Genomic DNA, 19,942 nt, shown 5'->3' with positions numbered 1-19,942 from the left:
ACACAATATTACAATACAGATAAAAAACAATGATTAATCTCACATGTACCTGTATCAGTTGACGTATTGCAAAGAAGAATACAAAATCCCCCATTTGGGATTATTTTAACATTAAATCAAAGGCAAAAGGCATGATGAAGGACCTAAATGAGGTCATCTGAGTTTACAGATGAGTCAAATGACAGTGTGTGTGTGTTGTGTTTCTGCGTGTCAGAGAGAGAGATAGAGGGAGCGAAGTCAAGATGGCAGCCTTAATGAACATGTGCAGCTATATAGAAAGATTCAGACTTTATGTGGTCATGTTGATAATGTGGCTACAAACAAATCGATATATGGTCACTGAGAAATTTAAAATAACATTTAAACTGTAGCGGGTAAGAGACATCAGTTGAGTTGGTGCATGCATGAGCGGGCGAGAGCGAGTGGAGTCAGAATAGACTAAATTAATTAATGTATTAATATCATAATATATAATAATTGTAGGTTGTTAGGTTATTATTTATAGAGATGAATAAATTGTTTTAAAGGTAGACCCTTATATTAGCTAAATAAACTATGGACAATGGAATCAGCAAATTGACAAGATACTTGTATATATACTAATATATACATCCAAATACATTCAACCCTAATCAACACACATGTTTTATACATACACACAATTGTACTCTATATGCAAATATGCACGCCAAGAGATGAAGGAATGTGGGCACTGAATACTCATACACACACATTAAAGATTATGCCACCTATTCAGAAACAAAGACCGACATCAGTCAGCTCCACGAGCAGTGAAGCAGAGACGAATGCAGCTCTGATCATGTGAGGAAAACTGAGTCATGACCACTGAAGAACCAGTGAACCATATTAAACTGTGTGTGCGTGTGTGTTTATCGGCATGCCTTTGGATACCCCCCCCTCTATAAATAACTGTGATCAGATATTACAACACTGCACTTTCCCCAGCTGGTCCTGGGTATCTTGTTGTTTGGCAAGCACACAAACAAAAATACACGTCTCTCTATATTTGTGAGGAAACTCTATAACATTATGCATTCCTTAGCCCCTTACCCTAAACATCACAACTGCATAGCCCTTACCTAAATTTAATTTGTGAGGACGAGCCAAAATGTCCTCAAAATGATAGACACACCCACACGCGCACACACGCGCACACACGCACGACTATAGTTGACAGATCCTCTCCGGCCTAATCTCGGCCTTCCATCATGATCAATACTTATGATCAGAACTGCGTGTGTGTGTGTGTGTGTGTGTATCATAGGGGCAGCAGGAATTAAGGCTGCTGACATTTTAGGGACTCAGTGTCTGTGGTGAACTGCGTTCATTTAAGCTGTGAGGATTCACCTCCTGAAGTTTCGCAGTGACGCAGAGCTGCTCTCAACCACACAGTGGGCACTGTGTGTCACAAAGCCACTGGGATTCAGCTTAAACCAATGTTGCCACAGCAGCGAGCAGACAAGCTGCCATTTCTTTCGGCACAGAAACTCTGCATGGTTACCGGCATCGGCCCTGCGGTCAAATTTTACACATGGGACGTTCCAGCTGTGCTCATCTCACAGAAAAATCTGTGATGACTCATCAATTGAAAACGAAAACTATGATATCAGGACCTCTAATGCCACTGACACTGTGATGGTGAGGCCAATGTGACACACTAACAGAGAGGTCAGTCCCAAAATTGAGAAAACAGTATTACAGTTCTGTTGATCAGGCAACAAGCAATTGGTTGAGATCATCATCGGTTTATTTTCACTTACACTGACAATTAAAGAACACTGTACACGATGGACTACTGTGCGCCAGTGTAACAGCCCTAGTTCAAAGTGCTCTGTTTAGATTTAGGCTAGAGTTGGTGTTTGGACAATAGAGAATATTGTCATTCACATTCGCTTCCTGATTTGTTCTTATCATGACTAAACTACCTGCGGTGAAGATCAAATATTGTAAAGACTAGTAGTCTGTCCAGGAAAAGAAATCCCTGCTATTGCTTTTCACTATTGTTTCTCATTCATAGTATTTTCTGTAAGTAAAATGTAGAGTCAACAATCTGCTTCCTGTTTACACCGGCACACGTGCACAGTGTCGACAATGATCACATGATGTGTTTTCAGGTGTGTTAGCATGGACATGCATTATTATGGTAATCATAGATACCATATCAGGTGGTACTAAAACACTGGATGGAGACTGCTAGTTCTGAAAAAATATTAGTATGGATAAAGCTTAAATCATTACTATGGCATGTGTGTGTGTGTGTCTGTGCGGTCCGAAGGTATGAGTTCACCTGCTGTGGCCGTGGGCAGCGGCAAAGTGTAAAGATGTGAATCCATTTTCATCAGATAAGTCAGCAGGCGTTCCCGAAAACAGCAGCAGCTTCACACACTCTGAATGAGAAACAACAGAGGGAGAAATCAGATGACAAAGAAGCAGCCTGCTGTTGGTACAAAATGAAACATGAATGAAAATCTGTGACAGTCTAAAACCATAAAGTAAATGGCCACAAACGCACTTTGAAGAGCACAGCAACCAGTTCATATCATTGCCATGGATACTATAGATGGTGTAATGGATATGGGAGTGATGGTTGAACTTAAGTTACTTTCTAAAAGTAAAATTTTCATGAATTACGTGGTAACTTATGCTCATTGCTGAAAATTGACCTGAATTTCTTTATGGAGATCTTTTCCACTCACTTCAGCCACTCAAATTGTTGTAATTGGTTTTTCTTTACAAAATTATGAAACACACTGGCGTACAAAATGAATGGCAACATTTCAGACCTTCTTCACTTTAAAGCAAGATAAATGAACAATAACTGTCTGAGCCTTCCACCACTACATTTCCCATGAGTCTTGGCCACAGAGGGGGTCTTTAATCCTTGTTATAAAGACCAAGTTGTTGAAATTGTAATCTCCACTGCAACTGAAGAGCACCCATTCATTCATCTTAGAATGTGCCCAGAGAATCTAATTAAAGTGTAACAATCTATCAGATAGTGGTATAAATGAGACCTGAACATCGAAAAGCAGTTTAACAGAGGTAACACCAGTGCACAGGTACAATAAATATGTTTCACAGATTCTGTGTATGAATACAACACAATAACCGTACAGCAGCTGAGGCCCAATAGAGAAAGAGTGGATCTATAGTGAGCAGGAGCAGCTTGGTATTCTCTCTTTGATGAGGTAAATACACTACTCTCTCATGAGGGGAAGGTTTGTGCTATGTTATGTTTTCCATTATTTACACGTATTGTTCCTGTGGTGAACACGGTTCAAACAATCGGATAAGATGAGGCAAGAAACTCACGGACAGTGAAATATTGATGGGGGAGGACGTGAGCATGTGTGTGTTTGCGTGTGCGTGTGTGTGTGTCCACCTATAAGCATTTAGTACGGCTGTCATTAGTCTTGTTCATGGATCAACACTCCTCGACTGACAGTGTTACTAAACATCTCAGCAGGGAACAACTGTGATTGACCTGCAGAGTGTGCGTGTGTGTGTAACATGCATTCATTATTTTATTTTGACTGTGCGATTTGAAGACACAGTGGTGTGTGTCGCGTGTGTGTGTTTGTGTGGGAGCTGAACAAGCTTGCAGTTGAGATTCGTACTGAGGTGACACAGCCCTGACACGACAGTCCATCTCATTTAATGGCAACCAGCATAATGGGATCACCCGCAGCTTGTGCAATTACAGCACATGTAGGGTGCTTGTCAGCATCTTTGTCCTCTCACTGCATCTCTCATCTCCAAGATTGGGCATCCGTAGGAAAATTACATATTTGTTAAGTGAAATGGGATAAATACAACCCCAGCAGCAAACCAATGTTTAATTAGGGGCGTTTCTTCTACTATTTACGCAACACTTTTTATTTCTTGAGCTTAAGTAAATAACTAGAATGTCTCTCAGTAGAGTGCCTGTCTCTCACCAATGGTCCCCTTACAGAACCACATTTAAAGTAATGGAGTCAAATCTTTGTTTGGATCTGCACGCAAATGTACACACTCATATTTAGCCATCCTCTTAACTAAAAGTGACATTACTTATTTCATCAAGAACCATGAATGATTCTTTGAAATCTACGAAAATGTTGCAAATGCCCAATCCTACAATGATGAAAGTGATAAAAATAAAACTATTGGATCCAACATTGTATGGGTTCTTCCCTGAACCATTCCATATCCAACAAACTCAGATGAAAACATAACTCCCTCAGCGGAGGTAAATGCAGCAACCCTACTAAGTATTTGACAACTGTTAAGCATTTGTACCGGTTGTGCTTAGCAGTTGTGGATTTGCAGACATTCTGTTTGGTTCAAGAAATTTCTTTCAGTCAATGACAGAGTTTTTTCTCTCCAGATACCAAAAGTTTGCTCATTGTCGAAACTGTTGGGTTTCTCTATAATATAGTGAGGTCTCGACCTTACTTTGCAAACAGCCTTCAGATTATGTATGTTGTGGCCTTATACAAATTAAATTGCACTGCACAGACTGAGGGAAGAACAGATTTCACTATGCATCAAAGCATGTCACAGGTAAATCAAGAGAGTGAAACTAAAAAATGATCTTTCTTCGAAGCAGGACAATGACCCTAAAATCCAACATGAACTACCTTGAGTAACAGGAGATTTTGGAGCAGACACTTTATATATGTGACTAGAACGATCTTCAACCTGCTGTGTGTGAATCAAAATCTCACAAAACAAAAAATGCATCTGCAGGAAGAGTGGGAGAAAATTGCTGAATCAAGTACAGAAAGGATATCTTAGCAGCGGAAGTTTTATTTATTTCTCTCTAAACTATGCAAATCCTTTACTTTCGCTGCTCGTGCTGTTTTTATTATCTGATGTTTCCCCTAATTCCTCTGAACAAGGTGCAAGTTCACGCCATGTTTACTTTGCCGCGTCAGTCTGAACATTTAACCTAATGATTTCACATGCAGATATAGTAGACTCTTGACCGCTTTGACCGACTGTTCCTCACTGAAGCATAAATTGTGAACGTCAAGCTGCGAGGGTTTATTCAAACTGACAACAAGTGAGCATTGGCGTTTCATTTTCAACTCACAAAAAGCCAACAAAAGCAAAAAAAACGTCGGTTCATTTAGAGGCAATGATGTCCTGCCACATTTCTGCTGAGATCATTAGCTGTGGTGAAAAGAAGTAGGTGGCCGATTCAGCGAACTTCCCTCCACATAATTCTTGTATTAGAGAGAGCTGCTTTGTGTGCGATTGTGGGATTTCTGCCCGACACTCAAAACAGGTAAAACTGAGGAGGGCTTGTTAAGTTATCTTGACTCACGCAGTGTAACTTGGCGTAAAAAGTATGAGCGTAGCGTCTGCTTAAGTATTTTATTCTCATGTGCACCGGCTCTATTCATCCGTCTCATGCACAGGTAACAAGGGAATTGACAACATACGTTATACACATAGAAGCCGTAACACATCTAATAAACGGGCAATACTGCTACCGTAAATCAATGAGAAGAGCGTTCTCTATAATGATACTTTAACAGGGCTGTTTTAGACAGGGTAAAAAGGTACTGTTTAAATTATCCTTGTGGTATTTTGACCAAAATATGTTACAGACATTTCATTAAGATCCCAAGGAACCATTTCAACTTGCGGTAAAATGGGCCTAATATGTCTCTGTTAAATAAAGTTTAGTTAAATCAGAGATTGTTTCATAAATCTGATTCAATTTGTGCTCATTAAAAGATAAGAGTGATGAATAGTGCTTTTTAAATAATGATTTAATTATTTTTCTGGCACAAAAGGGTGAATGAATAACAACAAAAAGAAAATAAACAAATATCGGTATCGGCTATCGGCCAGATTGTTATTTTAAATATCGGTATCGGCCAAGAATTTCCATATCGGTGCATCCCTAGTTTATTTATAAGACTATAATTAGTGTATTGCCTTGCTGTGTGCAGGTAACTGTGAGTCTGAATATAAACACAATGCATACCTCAGTATTTACAGCTTGACTTTACAATAGATATTATGGTGGTTTCTTATGATCCTGGAAGGAATTCATCACATATTATTTTCTTCATGCATATCAGCCAAGCATCTCTGGACAATCGATCCTGTTTGAAGCCTTTGTTTGCATTGAAGTGTATCACCTTCGGTTTATCAATCGATAATAATCAACACAAGCCTCTGAGGTTTTCTTTGAGCACTAATCTTTGAAAATCAATCAACTAGCCCACAACTGACCAAAACCACAGCCTTTCTGTTCCCAGTGGGCCAACCTCTGCTTTAACATGTGTGGGTAGGACTCTGTGTTGTGAATTAAGTGATGGATGTTGTTCAACTAATAATGAATCAGTTGGAGCTTTTGAGTTGTTGTCTGCACGTGTTTGTCGATTTCTCTCCAGGTACTCTGGCTTCCACTCATAGTCCAAAATATTCAGATTAGGGTAGGCTTAATTTGGAGATTTAGATAACCTTTGGGTGTGAATGGTTCACGGTTGTTTATTCCTTTTTCACTGGTAAAGAAAAACAATAAGACACAATCGGCATTCACTCCGGTGTCAAATAATGCTGCAGTTGACAGAGGTTTGTATCGGCTCCAGCTCCAATCGACAGTGATGGAAATGTGACACCCGGCTGAATGTGCTAATTTGGCTAAACAGCGATATGAGAGGACTTCTCAGTTTCGGGTGTTTGTGACGTCGAACATGACACATCGGAAACAAACGACAGAAAGGCCAACTCCTATACTGGAAATGGGACACGAGTAAATCTGGTTTACCCGTGATTCAAAAAACGTGGGTTTATCCACTAGTTTTGGTGTAAAAGAGGTATAAACTAGCTTTAAGATTGACTTGTAAACTTCACAGCCTCTAAACCAACACTGGATTGACTCCTGCCACCATCAACCCTAAAAGGAAAAGTAGTAAAGATAATATCACACGCTCCCAAAAAAAGTGAGCTTATCTTGTAAATTGTAAGTGCGACCTTTTAAATTCTGGAGAGTCAACTTTACAGAGGCCTCTACATGACCTCACTGTCTTCAGAGGTACAGTAGCTTAAGACAATGAACCCGCAGCAACATCTTGTTTGTGTCTTGAAAGCTGATGAATTAAAGGCCAGTTACCTGTGTGTCCGTTCTGAGCAGCAGCAAACAAGGCAGAGGTTTGGTTGTAGTTGTGGTAGAGGTGGTGGTCTTGGTCAGGATGCTTGGGCTTGTTCTCCATGGCGGTGGTAGAGGTGATGTTGGTGGAGGTGGTAGTGGTATTGGTGGTGGTCGGGTCTGGTTGGTTAAGCAGCATTGACAATAAAGTGACATTTCCCTGGGAAGCAGCTTGGAGGAGCAGGGGGTGCCCGCCGTCCAGGGCAGCAGGCCCACCGCCACTTAAAGAGGAGACTACGGAGGGACACCAGCCTGCAGGGGGAAGGAGGAGCAGGAGCAGCACAGGTTAAACTAGGAGGAGGCGGAGTTGCAGGAGGAAGAGAAGGTGACTAGAAGTGCTGAGAGTGGAAGAGTAAAGGTTTAAAGAAAGGTGGACGGTTGGAAGGGAAGTAGAACACACTTCAGAACCATTCATACAGTCTCTTTTGTCTGAACAGCAGGTGAGAACAAGATGTTAAGAGTTGAACCATAAACATCAGTGGTTCTATTAACCTCAGAAGACACACGCCTGCTGACGGCCGAGTGAGTTCAAGCTCATGCTGTGCAACAAACATTGTTCAAACCCTTGTATTCTGGTAGAGGTTGTAAAGTTTCAATGATGCCATATACGTTAGACTGAATAAGAGGAAACGGATGTAGTCAGTACTATTTTTTGATGAACTGGTTTCGATATTAAAAAATAATGAAATATTGACGCGTTTTCAATACTTAACTCCTCAGATCTGCACCTCTCAGATATCCAAAAAGTACACAAAAAGAATATCCAAAGAATATCCAATCGATTTATCTTCCTTGTGTGATTCTATGTAGTTATTTTTTGTTTTCAATAATCTCATTTAACTGTGTTGTTTATAACTGTAAATAATAATTATGACAGACACTGATATAACGTTCTCCTGCTCTATGTAGCGTGGGGGTAATGGTAATTGAAGGTTTTTAAAGGTGTTGCTCATGAAGTATCTGATAAAATGAATCCACATGCTGAAGTCTTGACAAAAGACTCACATTATTAACCGGATGATTGATCACATTCATCTTCCACAAACAAACATTATTCAAAGCGTGGACAAATACACACATTAATATAAAGCATTATTCTCAATAAGCAAGCACAACAAACACACAAAGAGTTGAAGTGAATAATAAGAACAAAAAGATGAATCGCTAAACCTAACAACATTTGATAAAGCTATTAACCACACATATTAAGCTCTACTGAGAGGCATCATGCTAAATGAGCTGCTATTCACCATGGATTTATGTTGTTCTAAACTATGGAGGATACATATTTGTTAGACAAAGACAGAACAGAGAATTTCAGTGCACACATTTGTTTGATGGACTGAATAAAAGAGATACAACCGAGAGCAGAGATGACGTGCAGCAGAAGATCTCAGGGACCTGGGTTATGGAAGCTCTTGTGGTTACCCCACCACCGCCCACTCAGACAGAGTGAAATTGGAAAAAGTGCAAAGGCTATATAACTTTTTTTGACTGCTGACAAGTGAGACTCTGGCATGGCTTATAATTGTGATAAATACATCTGGGAAGCAGCAGAGTTTCCCCAAAGTGCTTCAGATTTGTTCTTTATCAGATTGAAAAGTGGGAGAGATGCTGCAATCAGAGGCAATGGAATCAAGAGTTTGCAACACTGGTGTTATCACATTTTTGTTCTAAGGAGCAGTGTGCAGGAAGCACAATCTCATTATTTTAGTCCAACAGAGACATACAGCTGATCTGGAGTTTAGTTCAATTTGGCAAACTTAGCTATAAAAACGGATCGTCAAATCAGGACACATCTGCCTGTAAAGAACAGGAATTTCTACAGGGAAATATAACAAAGTACATTTACTTTATTACTCTACTTTTAGATTTCAGGTATCTGTACTTTAGTTGTATTTTTTTCTGACGATTTTCACTTTTACTTCCTACATTTAAACAAATATCTGTACTTTCTACTCCTTACGTTTTCAAAAGAGGCTCATTTATCCGTTCAAAGACATTTGAGGGGAATTATCCTTATCCTTTTTCTTTTGCTTCTTTTAACACAAGTATGTGTACTTCTAGTTGAGTAATGCACGCATGTACTTTTGCAAACTGTGACTGTGATAGATATTTACAATTCATTGATGACTGACTGATGTCACCTCCCTGATCTCAATTGGCAAAATGTTTTTGAAATTAATGAGCAGTGTTTTCTATCTGAGACCAATAATACCTTGGCATTAATACCAAAGTTTTAATAAACTGGCATTATTCTGTAATTATACGGCACAGTCCATCGAAGCAAAACACTGCAAGCACATGACAAGGTAAAATATTAATGCTAACATTTATATCAATATGACTTAATCACATACAGCTTTGAGGTGTTGATGGAACAGGAAGCAGGTTGGACAGACACTCAGTGAGACAGGTGAATAGTAGCTAAATCAGGGAGCGTGCAGGAAGTGGAAGAGAGGATATGGCATGCTACTGGAGGATGGTAAAGGGTGAGGGAAGGAGAGAGCAGCCTCTGGCATCAGCTTCAGAGAGGACAGGGGTTACTGGTAGGAATCCTACAGACCCATTAGAGCATACGTGAGGGGAAGGTCTGGTTTGCCTCAAATCACCCTGACATGCTCCTACTGCTGCGACATATCACACATGTAAGCGTCATATTGTCAATGTCCACTGTTGATACTGACAACTGACATGGCTAACGTGACAACATGGGAGACGAAGGTTGCCCAGAGGGAGGACATATTAAGGGCAGGGAAAAAGAGATGAGTAGAGAGAAAGAATGCAGCGGGAGACATCGGATCTTACGTAAACTGATTTGACCCGTGTGCTATTCTGCTTTGCATTCCTGTGGGTAGACCACTTTCCCTATGACCTGATCACTATGCTAAGCTATGCTAGCGCTGTGGAAAGACAGTTATAGAGTAGAGGCAGTGGGGAGAACTGGAGGGAGAGGGAGCAGAGAGGAGCCCCTTTACCTGATGCTGTTGCCAGTGGGCTGCCTGCTGAGGCACGGGGGCTACGGGAGGATGAAGCACTAATGGAGGAGGAGATGGAAGGGGGGTTTATGGAGGAAGGGCTACTGACAGTGGTGGCAGGGCAGATGACGGGGGGGCACTCTGCACATGCTGCTGCCGGCTGCCGCTGAGGGCTCCGGCCAGGCCCTGGAGAGGGGCAGGCACCCACCTGAGAGGCCGTCAGGGCTGGGACCAGGTCCAGGGCGGGTTTGGGCGGCAGCTGGGGCGTGGCTGGTTTTAATCCAGCCCCAGGGGAGCGGCTGCTGTCTCCCACCACCTTGATGGGTGGATGAGGAGGAGAGGGGGTCTGGGAGAGCCCTGGCTTTTTGGGAGGTATAGGGGGAGGGTTTCCCCGGTCGATTCTGGCCACCGTTGGCGACTTGAGGCCGATAGGGTGGCTCAGGCGACCGGGAAAAGGACCTCCCTCTGAGGCTGAGTGGGGCAGGCCTGGACGCAGGGATCCAGCACCTCCTGCTGGAGGGCTGGTGAAGCGCGAGAGAACTTGCGTGACTGTATGACGTGCTTGCTGCTTGGCTGCAAAATTGTCACGGTTGGTGGGGGAGAGGTCACGGGATGGTGGACTCTGGGACGCCGTGCCGTTTTGGTCTTGTTCCTGGAACTTGTAGCGGGCCGCCTGGACACGGGGACTGACCCCGCTGGGTATACCATGGGGGGCTTGGCCCTCTGCGCCGTTCTCTGTCTGTGCCAGTCCTCCTGAGCTGCTGTGGACGATTCCCCGGCCAGATGTCTTTGGAAGGCTCAGGCCCACATAGTTGGCAGGGGCTGGTTTGACGGGTATAGTGAGGGGGGTCTTCTTTGGACCCTCAACCTCAGTGGGGGGAAGGTCTGTTTGGCAGGACGCTGTTCGAGAGCTGATGGGCTCTGTGGCTACGGAAACAGACATCAGAGCTTTAGGTTTGGGTGGTGGGCTGGTGACAGCAGCAGGTTGGGCAACAGCAGCATCCTTCCCTTCGCCCTGTTCAGTCCTGAGCTGCTCCACCTCCTGCCGCAGACTCTGGCTCTCGGTCTCCTCGCGGCCCAGCCTGGCACGCAGCTGTTCCCTCTCTGTGTCAAACTCTGACAGCTGTTTCTCCATCTTGGCTTCCATCTGCTGGCTATGCTGCCTCTCGGTGCTCAGCTCCTCCTGCAGTCGTCCAGAGGTGCGACTCTCCTCGTCCAGGCGAGCCTGGAGCTCGTCAAAGCGCTGCGACTCCTCGACCACCCGGGTGGCAAGCTGCTTGCACTCTCGCACTAACATCATGACAATGTGCTTGTTCTTCTCACGTTCATCCTTCAGCTGGGCCGTCAGCTTGCGGTGTTCCTGCTCCAGACTCTGAAGCTGCAGTTTCTCCATCTCCAGCTGGAAGAAGAAACAAACACACAGTCAGAGAACAGTAGCACTGATCAATAGCAACACTCTACAAATACACACACAATGGAAAATACCAGGGACCGAATTGTTTCTTGTGAAATTGGTAACAACGTTAAAATACATGTAGATGCTGCACTGTCTTTTGTAATTATACAAATCCATCTATATGTGTGTATGTATTTCTATTTGTTCTGTTTTAGGAATACTTTGACTTCCATTATGCTGTATAGCCTTCACTTTACTTTGTGATTTTATACCTTCTCATTACCAGAGATACTAAAGTTGAGGTTGCTGTAGGCTCCTACTTATGAAAACATATGCTATATTCCACACTATTAAAGAAAGTGTCAAATTAATCCTGGATCTGCCTCGTGATCCTAATCCGCACCAACATTTTATGGGTTCTTCCCTGAGAATGAGCGCATCCTTCCAATTTACTGCAGATAGAGATAATTGATAGCTGCAGCTTTAACCTCAGCATGACATGCGAGCAGACACATGGGGGCAAGTTCTCAGGCGTCTTCAGGAACAGACAGACTGATACTGCTAACCTGCATCTATTCTTTCCCTTTTAAAAACACAGATAAGCAGACGAAGCACCACCTTGACAGACTGTACATGCTGTATGAGATCCATGAACCTCATGGCAAACATCCAATATCTCCTACAGGCATATGTAACACGTATCGTTTGGTACTCTTACACCACCTGTCCCACCAGCAGCCCCATCAGTGACGTAGTGCAAATCTTCATCCTGAAGACATCATCCATCACCTGAACAATAGACAAAATGTTCGCTACAAACACGGCATTTTAAATTTGACTGTACCTGCTGGAGTTGTATATAGAAACTCAGCTGTATTCTTGGGCCATGCAACCTAAATCTAAGTCCTTTGCAGGTCACGAAGCGAAAACAAACTAGAATTTCTCAAGGAAAGAATAGATAAATCAGTCAGACTACAAAGCTTAATTAAGGAGAGGAGAGTTAAATGGATAAGAGGACATTTTCATAAATAGACGATGATTTATTGTGAATAAACCTATCGTTTATATACAATAAACGATGGTTTGGGTCAGCAAGGGGGTGGCTTTGATTGAGAGTCTAATTTATCTATTCACAGAGACACAGCGTCTCTTCGTAAGGTTGAATTTCGATGACTTGTCAAAGCCCTGGCTTCTATATCTGGGGCACTGCTGCTATTGTTGGCTCAGAGCTGGCTTCACAGAGGGTAGCAGGGCTTAACCAGGGGGGCTCGGCACCCAATTGCAAAGACCCCATCACTCTAACAAGCCTCAAAATGATGCCAAACCCTGTCTTAACCGAGACCCCCACTCTATCCTTCCCTCCTCCCATGTTGTCAACCATAAGGGAGTACATGTCATCACCAGCTGAGGCTGAGGAGGAGCGGGGGGATTTAAAAGCGAGGGGAGGGCTGAGGGAACGCCAGTTGTTACTCAAAAGGAGGTGCTACGACTAGCTGCTAATTGGGTGAGGATTATGTCTGTTGTAAGGCAGCCTAATGCCTCAGAAGAACAGATTTAGGGATGCTGTAAAGGTGCTGACACAATGTGCAGTCCTTTATAAATTGCATACGGCAATTACATACAGACGCCGCCGCAACCACTGATGCCACTATGACAGAAATGCAATACTGGAAAAGCTTTTGAAAATCTTTCAACTACTAAGGCCATGTTCAGACCTGCTATTTACATTCGTCCTGAGAGATGTGATGATGAGTGGACAGCTCTGAGTCGGTCTGTTCACACCTGGTATTAAACTGTGTCCTGACTGCGGCTCCTGTAGCCACTTGTGATCAGAGCTCACTTCCCCGCTCGATTGTTTGGGTTTTATGACCAAAAAATGTTGTCTTTACCCAGTCTGAGAGGTGTGTGTGTGTGTGTGTGTGTGTGTGTGTGTGTGTGTGTGTGTGTGTGTGTGTGTGTGTGTAAGCAATTACTAATTGTAAACATACAATTAGTAATTCCGGCTGATAGGGGTCTCTTGATCAAAACAATAACAAAAGACCTAGTTTGATGATGTCATCAAGCAATATAGGGTCATGGGAGTTGTTGTCTTCACCCCCATTGCCTATGACGTGACTCAGGTGCTAATCATGTTCTTCTGTGGGGCAATATATTATAGTTTAAATCACATAACCCAAGACAGTAAATAATCATGATCCATTGCAAGAAAAACAGCCGACTGGCTAACTGGCTAGCACTGTGTTTTTTTTGTCACACATTTGTCTTGGAAGTTATAAAAGAGACAGACAAAGCCACAGATAAAGAGCATATGAAACTAATAAAAGAGGACTATAATGAAAGATCTCGTTAACGTGGATAAAATTAGAAATTTATCTAAGTATGTACACTGTTGGAAACAGTTTGGATAATGTAGGCACACAAGATAACAAATTATTTAACATGGGTCAGTTTTTATTTTTTAATATACTTGTTCAATGTTATATCCTTATGGTGATTACTGTTGATCTGAATGCAATTAGGATGTAGTTTTTTCTTTGTTTGATGGGTTAATACAACATAATGGCATGGTTAACCTGCTTAACTGAATGTGCAATGATGGCCACAGCAGTGTTTAAAGTCATCCGTAGACATAGAGTAAGTCTGTGATCACAAACTGAATGAGATTAAACTGGAACTTTTTGTGGAGATAATGTGAAGTCACCTCAGGACGCTCCGTTACTCGCGGGACCAGAGATCCCAGTTCCCTTATATAAAATATTCAATGAAGATTACAAGTACAATCTTTTTTCAAAAATAGCCTATCCTTACTCCTGAAAGCTGCAGCAAAAAAGCAGTGATTCAGCTACTGTGGAGAACTGGGGATGAGAGAAGGAAGAAAAAGAGGAGGCGGCCTGAGTTCTATTTTAAGAAAGGGGAATTTCAGCACCAGTGGTGGAGACCTTGCTTCCAAATCCCGCCTCACATCACAACATCAACAACACTTTGACATCCTGCACAAAACTGACAAATACAGTGTTTCTTCATCGCTGTGACGGGGCGGGGGGCTCCTTCCGTATTCATGACTGGTTCGAAGAGGAAAAGATGAGCGAGAGGGAGGTGTCTTCATCTTCACCGTAGAGCGATTCAGAGTGTGTTACAAACAAATGCCAGCCTGCCTTCAGCTTGCCTAAGACCTCATGGATAATTCAACAGCTTACTCACCAGAGGATGACAAGAGTGGAAACGGATGGAGGGGGATAAAGATAGCACTGACAATCCCGGTGAAATTCACTCTACCCAGCAACCAGAAGATCCCCCTAGATACATTGAGCCTGAGTCTTTCAGCAGTGTTGCATTGTCATAGGTCATTGCAATGATTCATCCTGGCCTGATGACTTCATACCCTGCTGCTGTCAGGTGACATATTGATTTATTTTGTGCTAAATAGGGTAAACTGTGTTTTTGCAGAGCTATGTTTCTAGGTCGTTGTTGGGACAGGAAACAACCAAGTTTCCTTTAGAGGTTTCAGGTCAAATCTCGGATTTAACCAAACCCAAGATCTGTGGAGGGAGTGATAGTGCACGATGGCACTGTGCAAAACCAAACATGTGGTAACAGTGCCCTGCTCTGCAGTGAAAACTGTGATAAGAGGATGTAATCAGGCCACAAATGGAACTGCAAATTTACATTTATTGATGGAAGCAAAGACACACTTTAGACACTCAGCCTCAAAATCTACTTTACCAGCTTTCCTCTCTAAACAGCCGACTCCTACCTCTCGCTTCATTCTTCCACAACTCATCGCTGTGTGTGAATGTGTGTGTGCTTCACATACAGTGCCTTGCATAAGTATTCACCCCCCTTGGACTTTTTCCCATTATGTGCTGTTACTAACTGGAATTCAAATAGACTTAAATAAACTTTTTCCCGTTTGATCAACAAAACATGCATAGTACTTTGGAGGTGCAAAATAAATTTTATTGTGACACAAACAATAATGAGAACAAAAAAGTTGACATCTGTTGGGTGCATAAGTATTCACCCCCCTGTGTCAATACTTGGTAGAACCCCCTTTCGCTGCAATTACAGCTGCAAGTCTTTTGGGGTATGGCTCTACCAGCTTTGCACATCTAGAGATGGAAAGGTTTGTCCATTCTTCTTGGCAAAAAAGATGAAGCTCAGTCAGATTGGATGGAGACCGTCTGTGAACCGCAATCTTCAAGTCTTGCCATAGATTCTCTATTGGATTGAGGTCTGGGCTTTGACTGGGCCATTTTAAGACATTAACATTCTTTAATCCAAACCATTCCTTTGTAGCTCTGGCTGTATGTTTAGGGTCATTGTCCTGCTGGAAGATGAACCTCTGCCCCAGTCTCAAGTCTTTTGCAGACTGCATCAGATTTTCTTCAAGGATTTCCCTGTATTTGGCTCCATCCATCTTTCCCTCTATTCTGACCAGTTTCCCTGTACCTGCTGAAGAGAAGCATCCCCACAGCATGATGCTACCACCACCATGTTTCACTGTTGGGATGGTGTGCTCAGAGTGATGGGCAGTGTTGGGTTTTCGCCACACATAGCGTTTTGCATTGAGGCCAAAAAGTTCAATTTTGGTCTCATCTGACCAGAGCACCTTCTTCCACATGTTTGCTGTGTCTCCCACATGGCTTCTGGCAAACTCCAAACGGGATTTTTTATGGATCCCTTTCAACAATGGCTTTCTTCTTGCCACTCTTCCATAAAGGCCAGATTTGTGGAGTAGACGACTAATAGTTGTCCTGTGGACAGATTCTCCCACCTCAGCTGTGGATCTCTGCAACTCCTCCAGAGTAACCATGGGCCTCCTGGTTGCTTCTCTGATTCATTTTCTCCTTGTCCGACTCTTCAGTTTGGGTGGACGGCCTCCTCTTGGTAGGTTTGCGGTTGTGCCATATTCTTTCCATTTTCTTATGATGGATTTTATGGTGCTCAGAGAGATGTTCAAAGCTCTGGATATTTTTTTATAACCTAACCCTGCTTCATATTTCTCCACAACTTTATCCCTGACCTGTTTGGTGAGCTCCTTGGTCTTCATGATGCTGTTTGTTCAGTAATGATCTCCAACAAACTCTGAGTCCGTCACAGAACAGGTGTATTTATACTGAGATTAAATTGCAGAGAGGTGGACCCTATTTACTAATTATGTGACTTGCAAATGTGACTTGTGAATGCAATTGGTCGCACCAGATCTTTGTTAGGGGTTTCACAGTAAAGGGGGTGAATACATATGCACTCAACACTTTTCAGATTTTTATTTGTAAATAATTGTGAAATCCATGTAATACTTCCCCCCACTTCCAAATGATGCACTATTTTGTGTTGGTCCATTACATAAACTCACGATGAAATAAATTTGAATCTGTGGTTATACCATGACAAAATGTAGAAAAGTCCAAAGGGGGTGAATACTTATGCAAGGCAATGTATTACTCATGTTGTGGAGACCTAAATCCGTTTACACAGCCACATTATTATTAGGTCCACATAAAAGAAACCATTACATTTTAAGGTGAAGACATGTTTTAAGGTAAGATTATTGTAAAAAAGGTAATTACTATGTGTATTTTTAGAGTAGGTCTCCAGCAAACCATGCTGGAGATGTTCACACATGCACATATATCCCTTGACCCTAACCATCAAAACTAAATGCCTAAACCTAATCCTGGACCAAACCCTTGACTAATTCTAATTCTAAACATAAAACCAAGTCTTAACCCTCAAACAGTGATGATCAGAAAGTGAGGACCAGCCAAAATGTCCTCACAAAGTGACTGTACAAGAACATACACACCTAGTCAGCCATCGAAACCAGAAATAAAAGAAAATACAAATTGAGTTCACACAAATGCAACATACCCACACCGCCATTCCTATTCTTAGAACAGACACCACTCAGAAAGACAATTTTCAGTTTTCTCTTTGGTCAAAGAGGAAATGACATTCACAGGCCATGTCCGACTTTAATTACCTTTATTTCATCTGACTCCTGACTCGCAGCAGTTACACTGAACTTATAAGGTAATAAATGATGCAGTTTTTAAATGTAAATGATTATCGACCTTGGTGCTGAAGAGGAAACTATATCTGCTACCTGATGGATTCCTATTAAAGTTGGTAGAGACAAACATGGTCCATGGAGGATTAATCCTAATTATTCTGATCCCCTCATGGGTCCCTCCAGTGCCACCAGCAGGTCAACATTTGTATTGAGCTTAAGGCAGGATACTTTAAAAACTACAGACTAAATTCCTGTAAGCCTCAGCTGAACTTAATTCTGAGAGCAATGAAACAATGTTATTAACATTGACACCCACTAACATCTGGCTCTTGTCTGCAATATCAATGGATTGAATCAACATTCACTACTGTGTCAAATTATTCAGCAGTCGAGAGGTTTTTATCTGCTCCACCTCCGATCAGCAGTTATGATGCGCATTAAAATTTGGGGCATTGGCACATAAATGCAATAAACTTTTATAGTTCTTGGGAACAACCTGCAACAGCCATTTTTTCTTTGTACCGTGCAGGGTGAGGTGAGGTGAGAGAGCCTCCCAATTTTGGCATGTTCGTGAACTCAAACATGACACACAGGGGAAAAACAAGAAAGACAAACTCGGCAGGTTTACCACCATTTAAAAAACCTGCCTATATATGCTAATTTTAGTGAAAAGGAGTTGTATCATATTGTGTGTCAAACTTAAAATGTGTTGTAATAATTGGCACTCCATTACCTGTATTCATTACATGTGACTTCAAAGTGCTTTAATAAATAAGTGTTGAAAAGCAGTAGATAGTATTTGGACCAAAGGTTTTTTCTTTAATACGTTTTGCTGTGCAGCTGATCTGTGTATTCATTCCAAAAAACGCACTGTTAAAACAAATCCTGAACGGGTTAAGATAATAACGAACACAATCAGACAATCTAAAAAAAAATCTGCTCCTAGTTTGCCAGTTGAGACTTATGTAACTTTTTCCATGATACAAAGGATAGAAGAAAAGAACATGATGCTAGGGGGATCAACATGTTCCCATAGCACCTAAGACTTTTAAGTTTCCTTGTTAGAGTCAGAGGTTAGCCCACAAACCCACTAACAGAAACTCTCCTACACTATGGTGTCTTACCCTCTTCTGGCGGCTCTCGGCGGCGGCCAGCTGGGCTGACATACGCTCCTGCATCTTCCTGCAGTGCGCCATGACAGCCTCCAGGACAGAGATGGGGCTGGAGCCCAGGGGCCTTCGCTCCGTGGATCCACTGGGGACCCCGCATTCAAAGTCCCGCTGGAGTGCCAGGAAGGGGTCGGTCAGGCTGTAGTGGCCGTATCGCTCCTGGAGAAACACCTCCTTCCTCTGAGCCTAGAAGAAGAAGAAAAGGAGAAAACATTATTTACTTGTTCACTATGTGACTGAAAGTTATTTTGACTCCATCCTGACCATGTTTAGATCAGGAATCTTAAAATTAGTATCGCCACAATAAACTAGAACATACACATAACAGCTGTTTTTAAGGGCCTGCAGATTACCCTGATTTTACCATCCACCTATCAACAATGCAGCAGGATATTTTCCAATCAGATGCATTCACAACACCAACAAAATATCAGGAACTTTCAGGAAAGGGGTAGTGTCTGTCTGGGTAGAGTATGAGATGCAAATTCTGCTGTGGAAATCAAGTGGTTTCGTTCTCAGAGAGGTCAGCCCTTATCACTAAAAACTCTCAAATCCCAAGTTGACGTCTACATGTATGGCTCCTCTTTTTCATCAAAAGAGGATCCTGAGCTTTAACAAGGGAGCAGACGGGAAAAACTGTGGGAGAATTTCCAGAGCATCTGACTCACATACTGCCCCTGCAAATAATTTCAGGAGATTGTCCAGATTTCAGTGTGCGTCTGAAAGAATTGATGTACGTTTCAAAATGTATCGCACTTCAGCCATTTTGTAGTTATGTTTCACAGTGTGCTCATCATCTTTATGGATGTTTCTGCATTGGTACGTTAAAGTGAAATTTGTACATTTAAAAAACATTATCTTAACCAGATATCATAGTTACTCAAGATTTCCTTTATTTTTTCTTGAATGCTCTTGCAGCGGCTCATTTCCAGAGCGCATCTTGGCCCAAACGCCCTCGGTTAGCATGTCCTCTAAAATCAAACAGGAGATAATAAGAGAGCACGCACATATTCATGGTTATAATGAGGCGTTTAGCGTGATACCACTCTACTTTTAAGTTCAAGCAGATTCAGCACCCAGCCCCTCCCTCACCCTCAGGACTTCAGGAGGAGGTTCAGTCCATTGTGCCGTGCCACGGCCCCTGCACATCCCCACCCCACCACTGACCACTGAGAGCCCGCCTGCCTGACTCCACAACCACTCATCACCGCAACAAGC

The 19,942-nt window shown here is 42.4% G+C and overlaps 1 protein-coding gene across 1 annotated transcript in view; it reads right to left on the bottom strand.

Moving 5' to 3' along the window:
- The window catches only part of cttnbp2 (cortactin binding protein 2), a 91,983-nt gene that overhangs the window by 26,723 nt on the left and 45,318 nt on the right, over positions 1 to 19,942 (bottom strand). The window contains exons 3-6 of the mRNA XM_053427381.1: positions 18,680 to 18,910; positions 10,147 to 11,545; positions 7,133 to 7,420; positions 2,309 to 2,408 (exon numbers count right to left, since the gene is read on the bottom strand). Of these exons, the coding sequence (XP_053283356.1) occupies positions 2,309 to 2,408; positions 7,133 to 7,420; positions 10,147 to 11,545; positions 18,680 to 18,910 (2,018 nt within the window). The remainder of the gene's footprint in view (positions 1 to 2,308; positions 2,409 to 7,132; positions 7,421 to 10,146; positions 11,546 to 18,679; positions 18,911 to 19,942) is intronic.

This window comes from Pleuronectes platessa, chromosome 7 (genome assembly GCF_947347685.1).
Source record: "Pleuronectes platessa chromosome 7, fPlePla1.1, whole genome shotgun sequence".
NCBI lineage: Eukaryota > Metazoa > Chordata > Actinopteri > Pleuronectiformes > Pleuronectidae > Pleuronectes > Pleuronectes platessa.
Note: the sequence above shows the minus strand (reverse complement) of the source record. Positions and strands in the feature narration are given on the sequence as shown.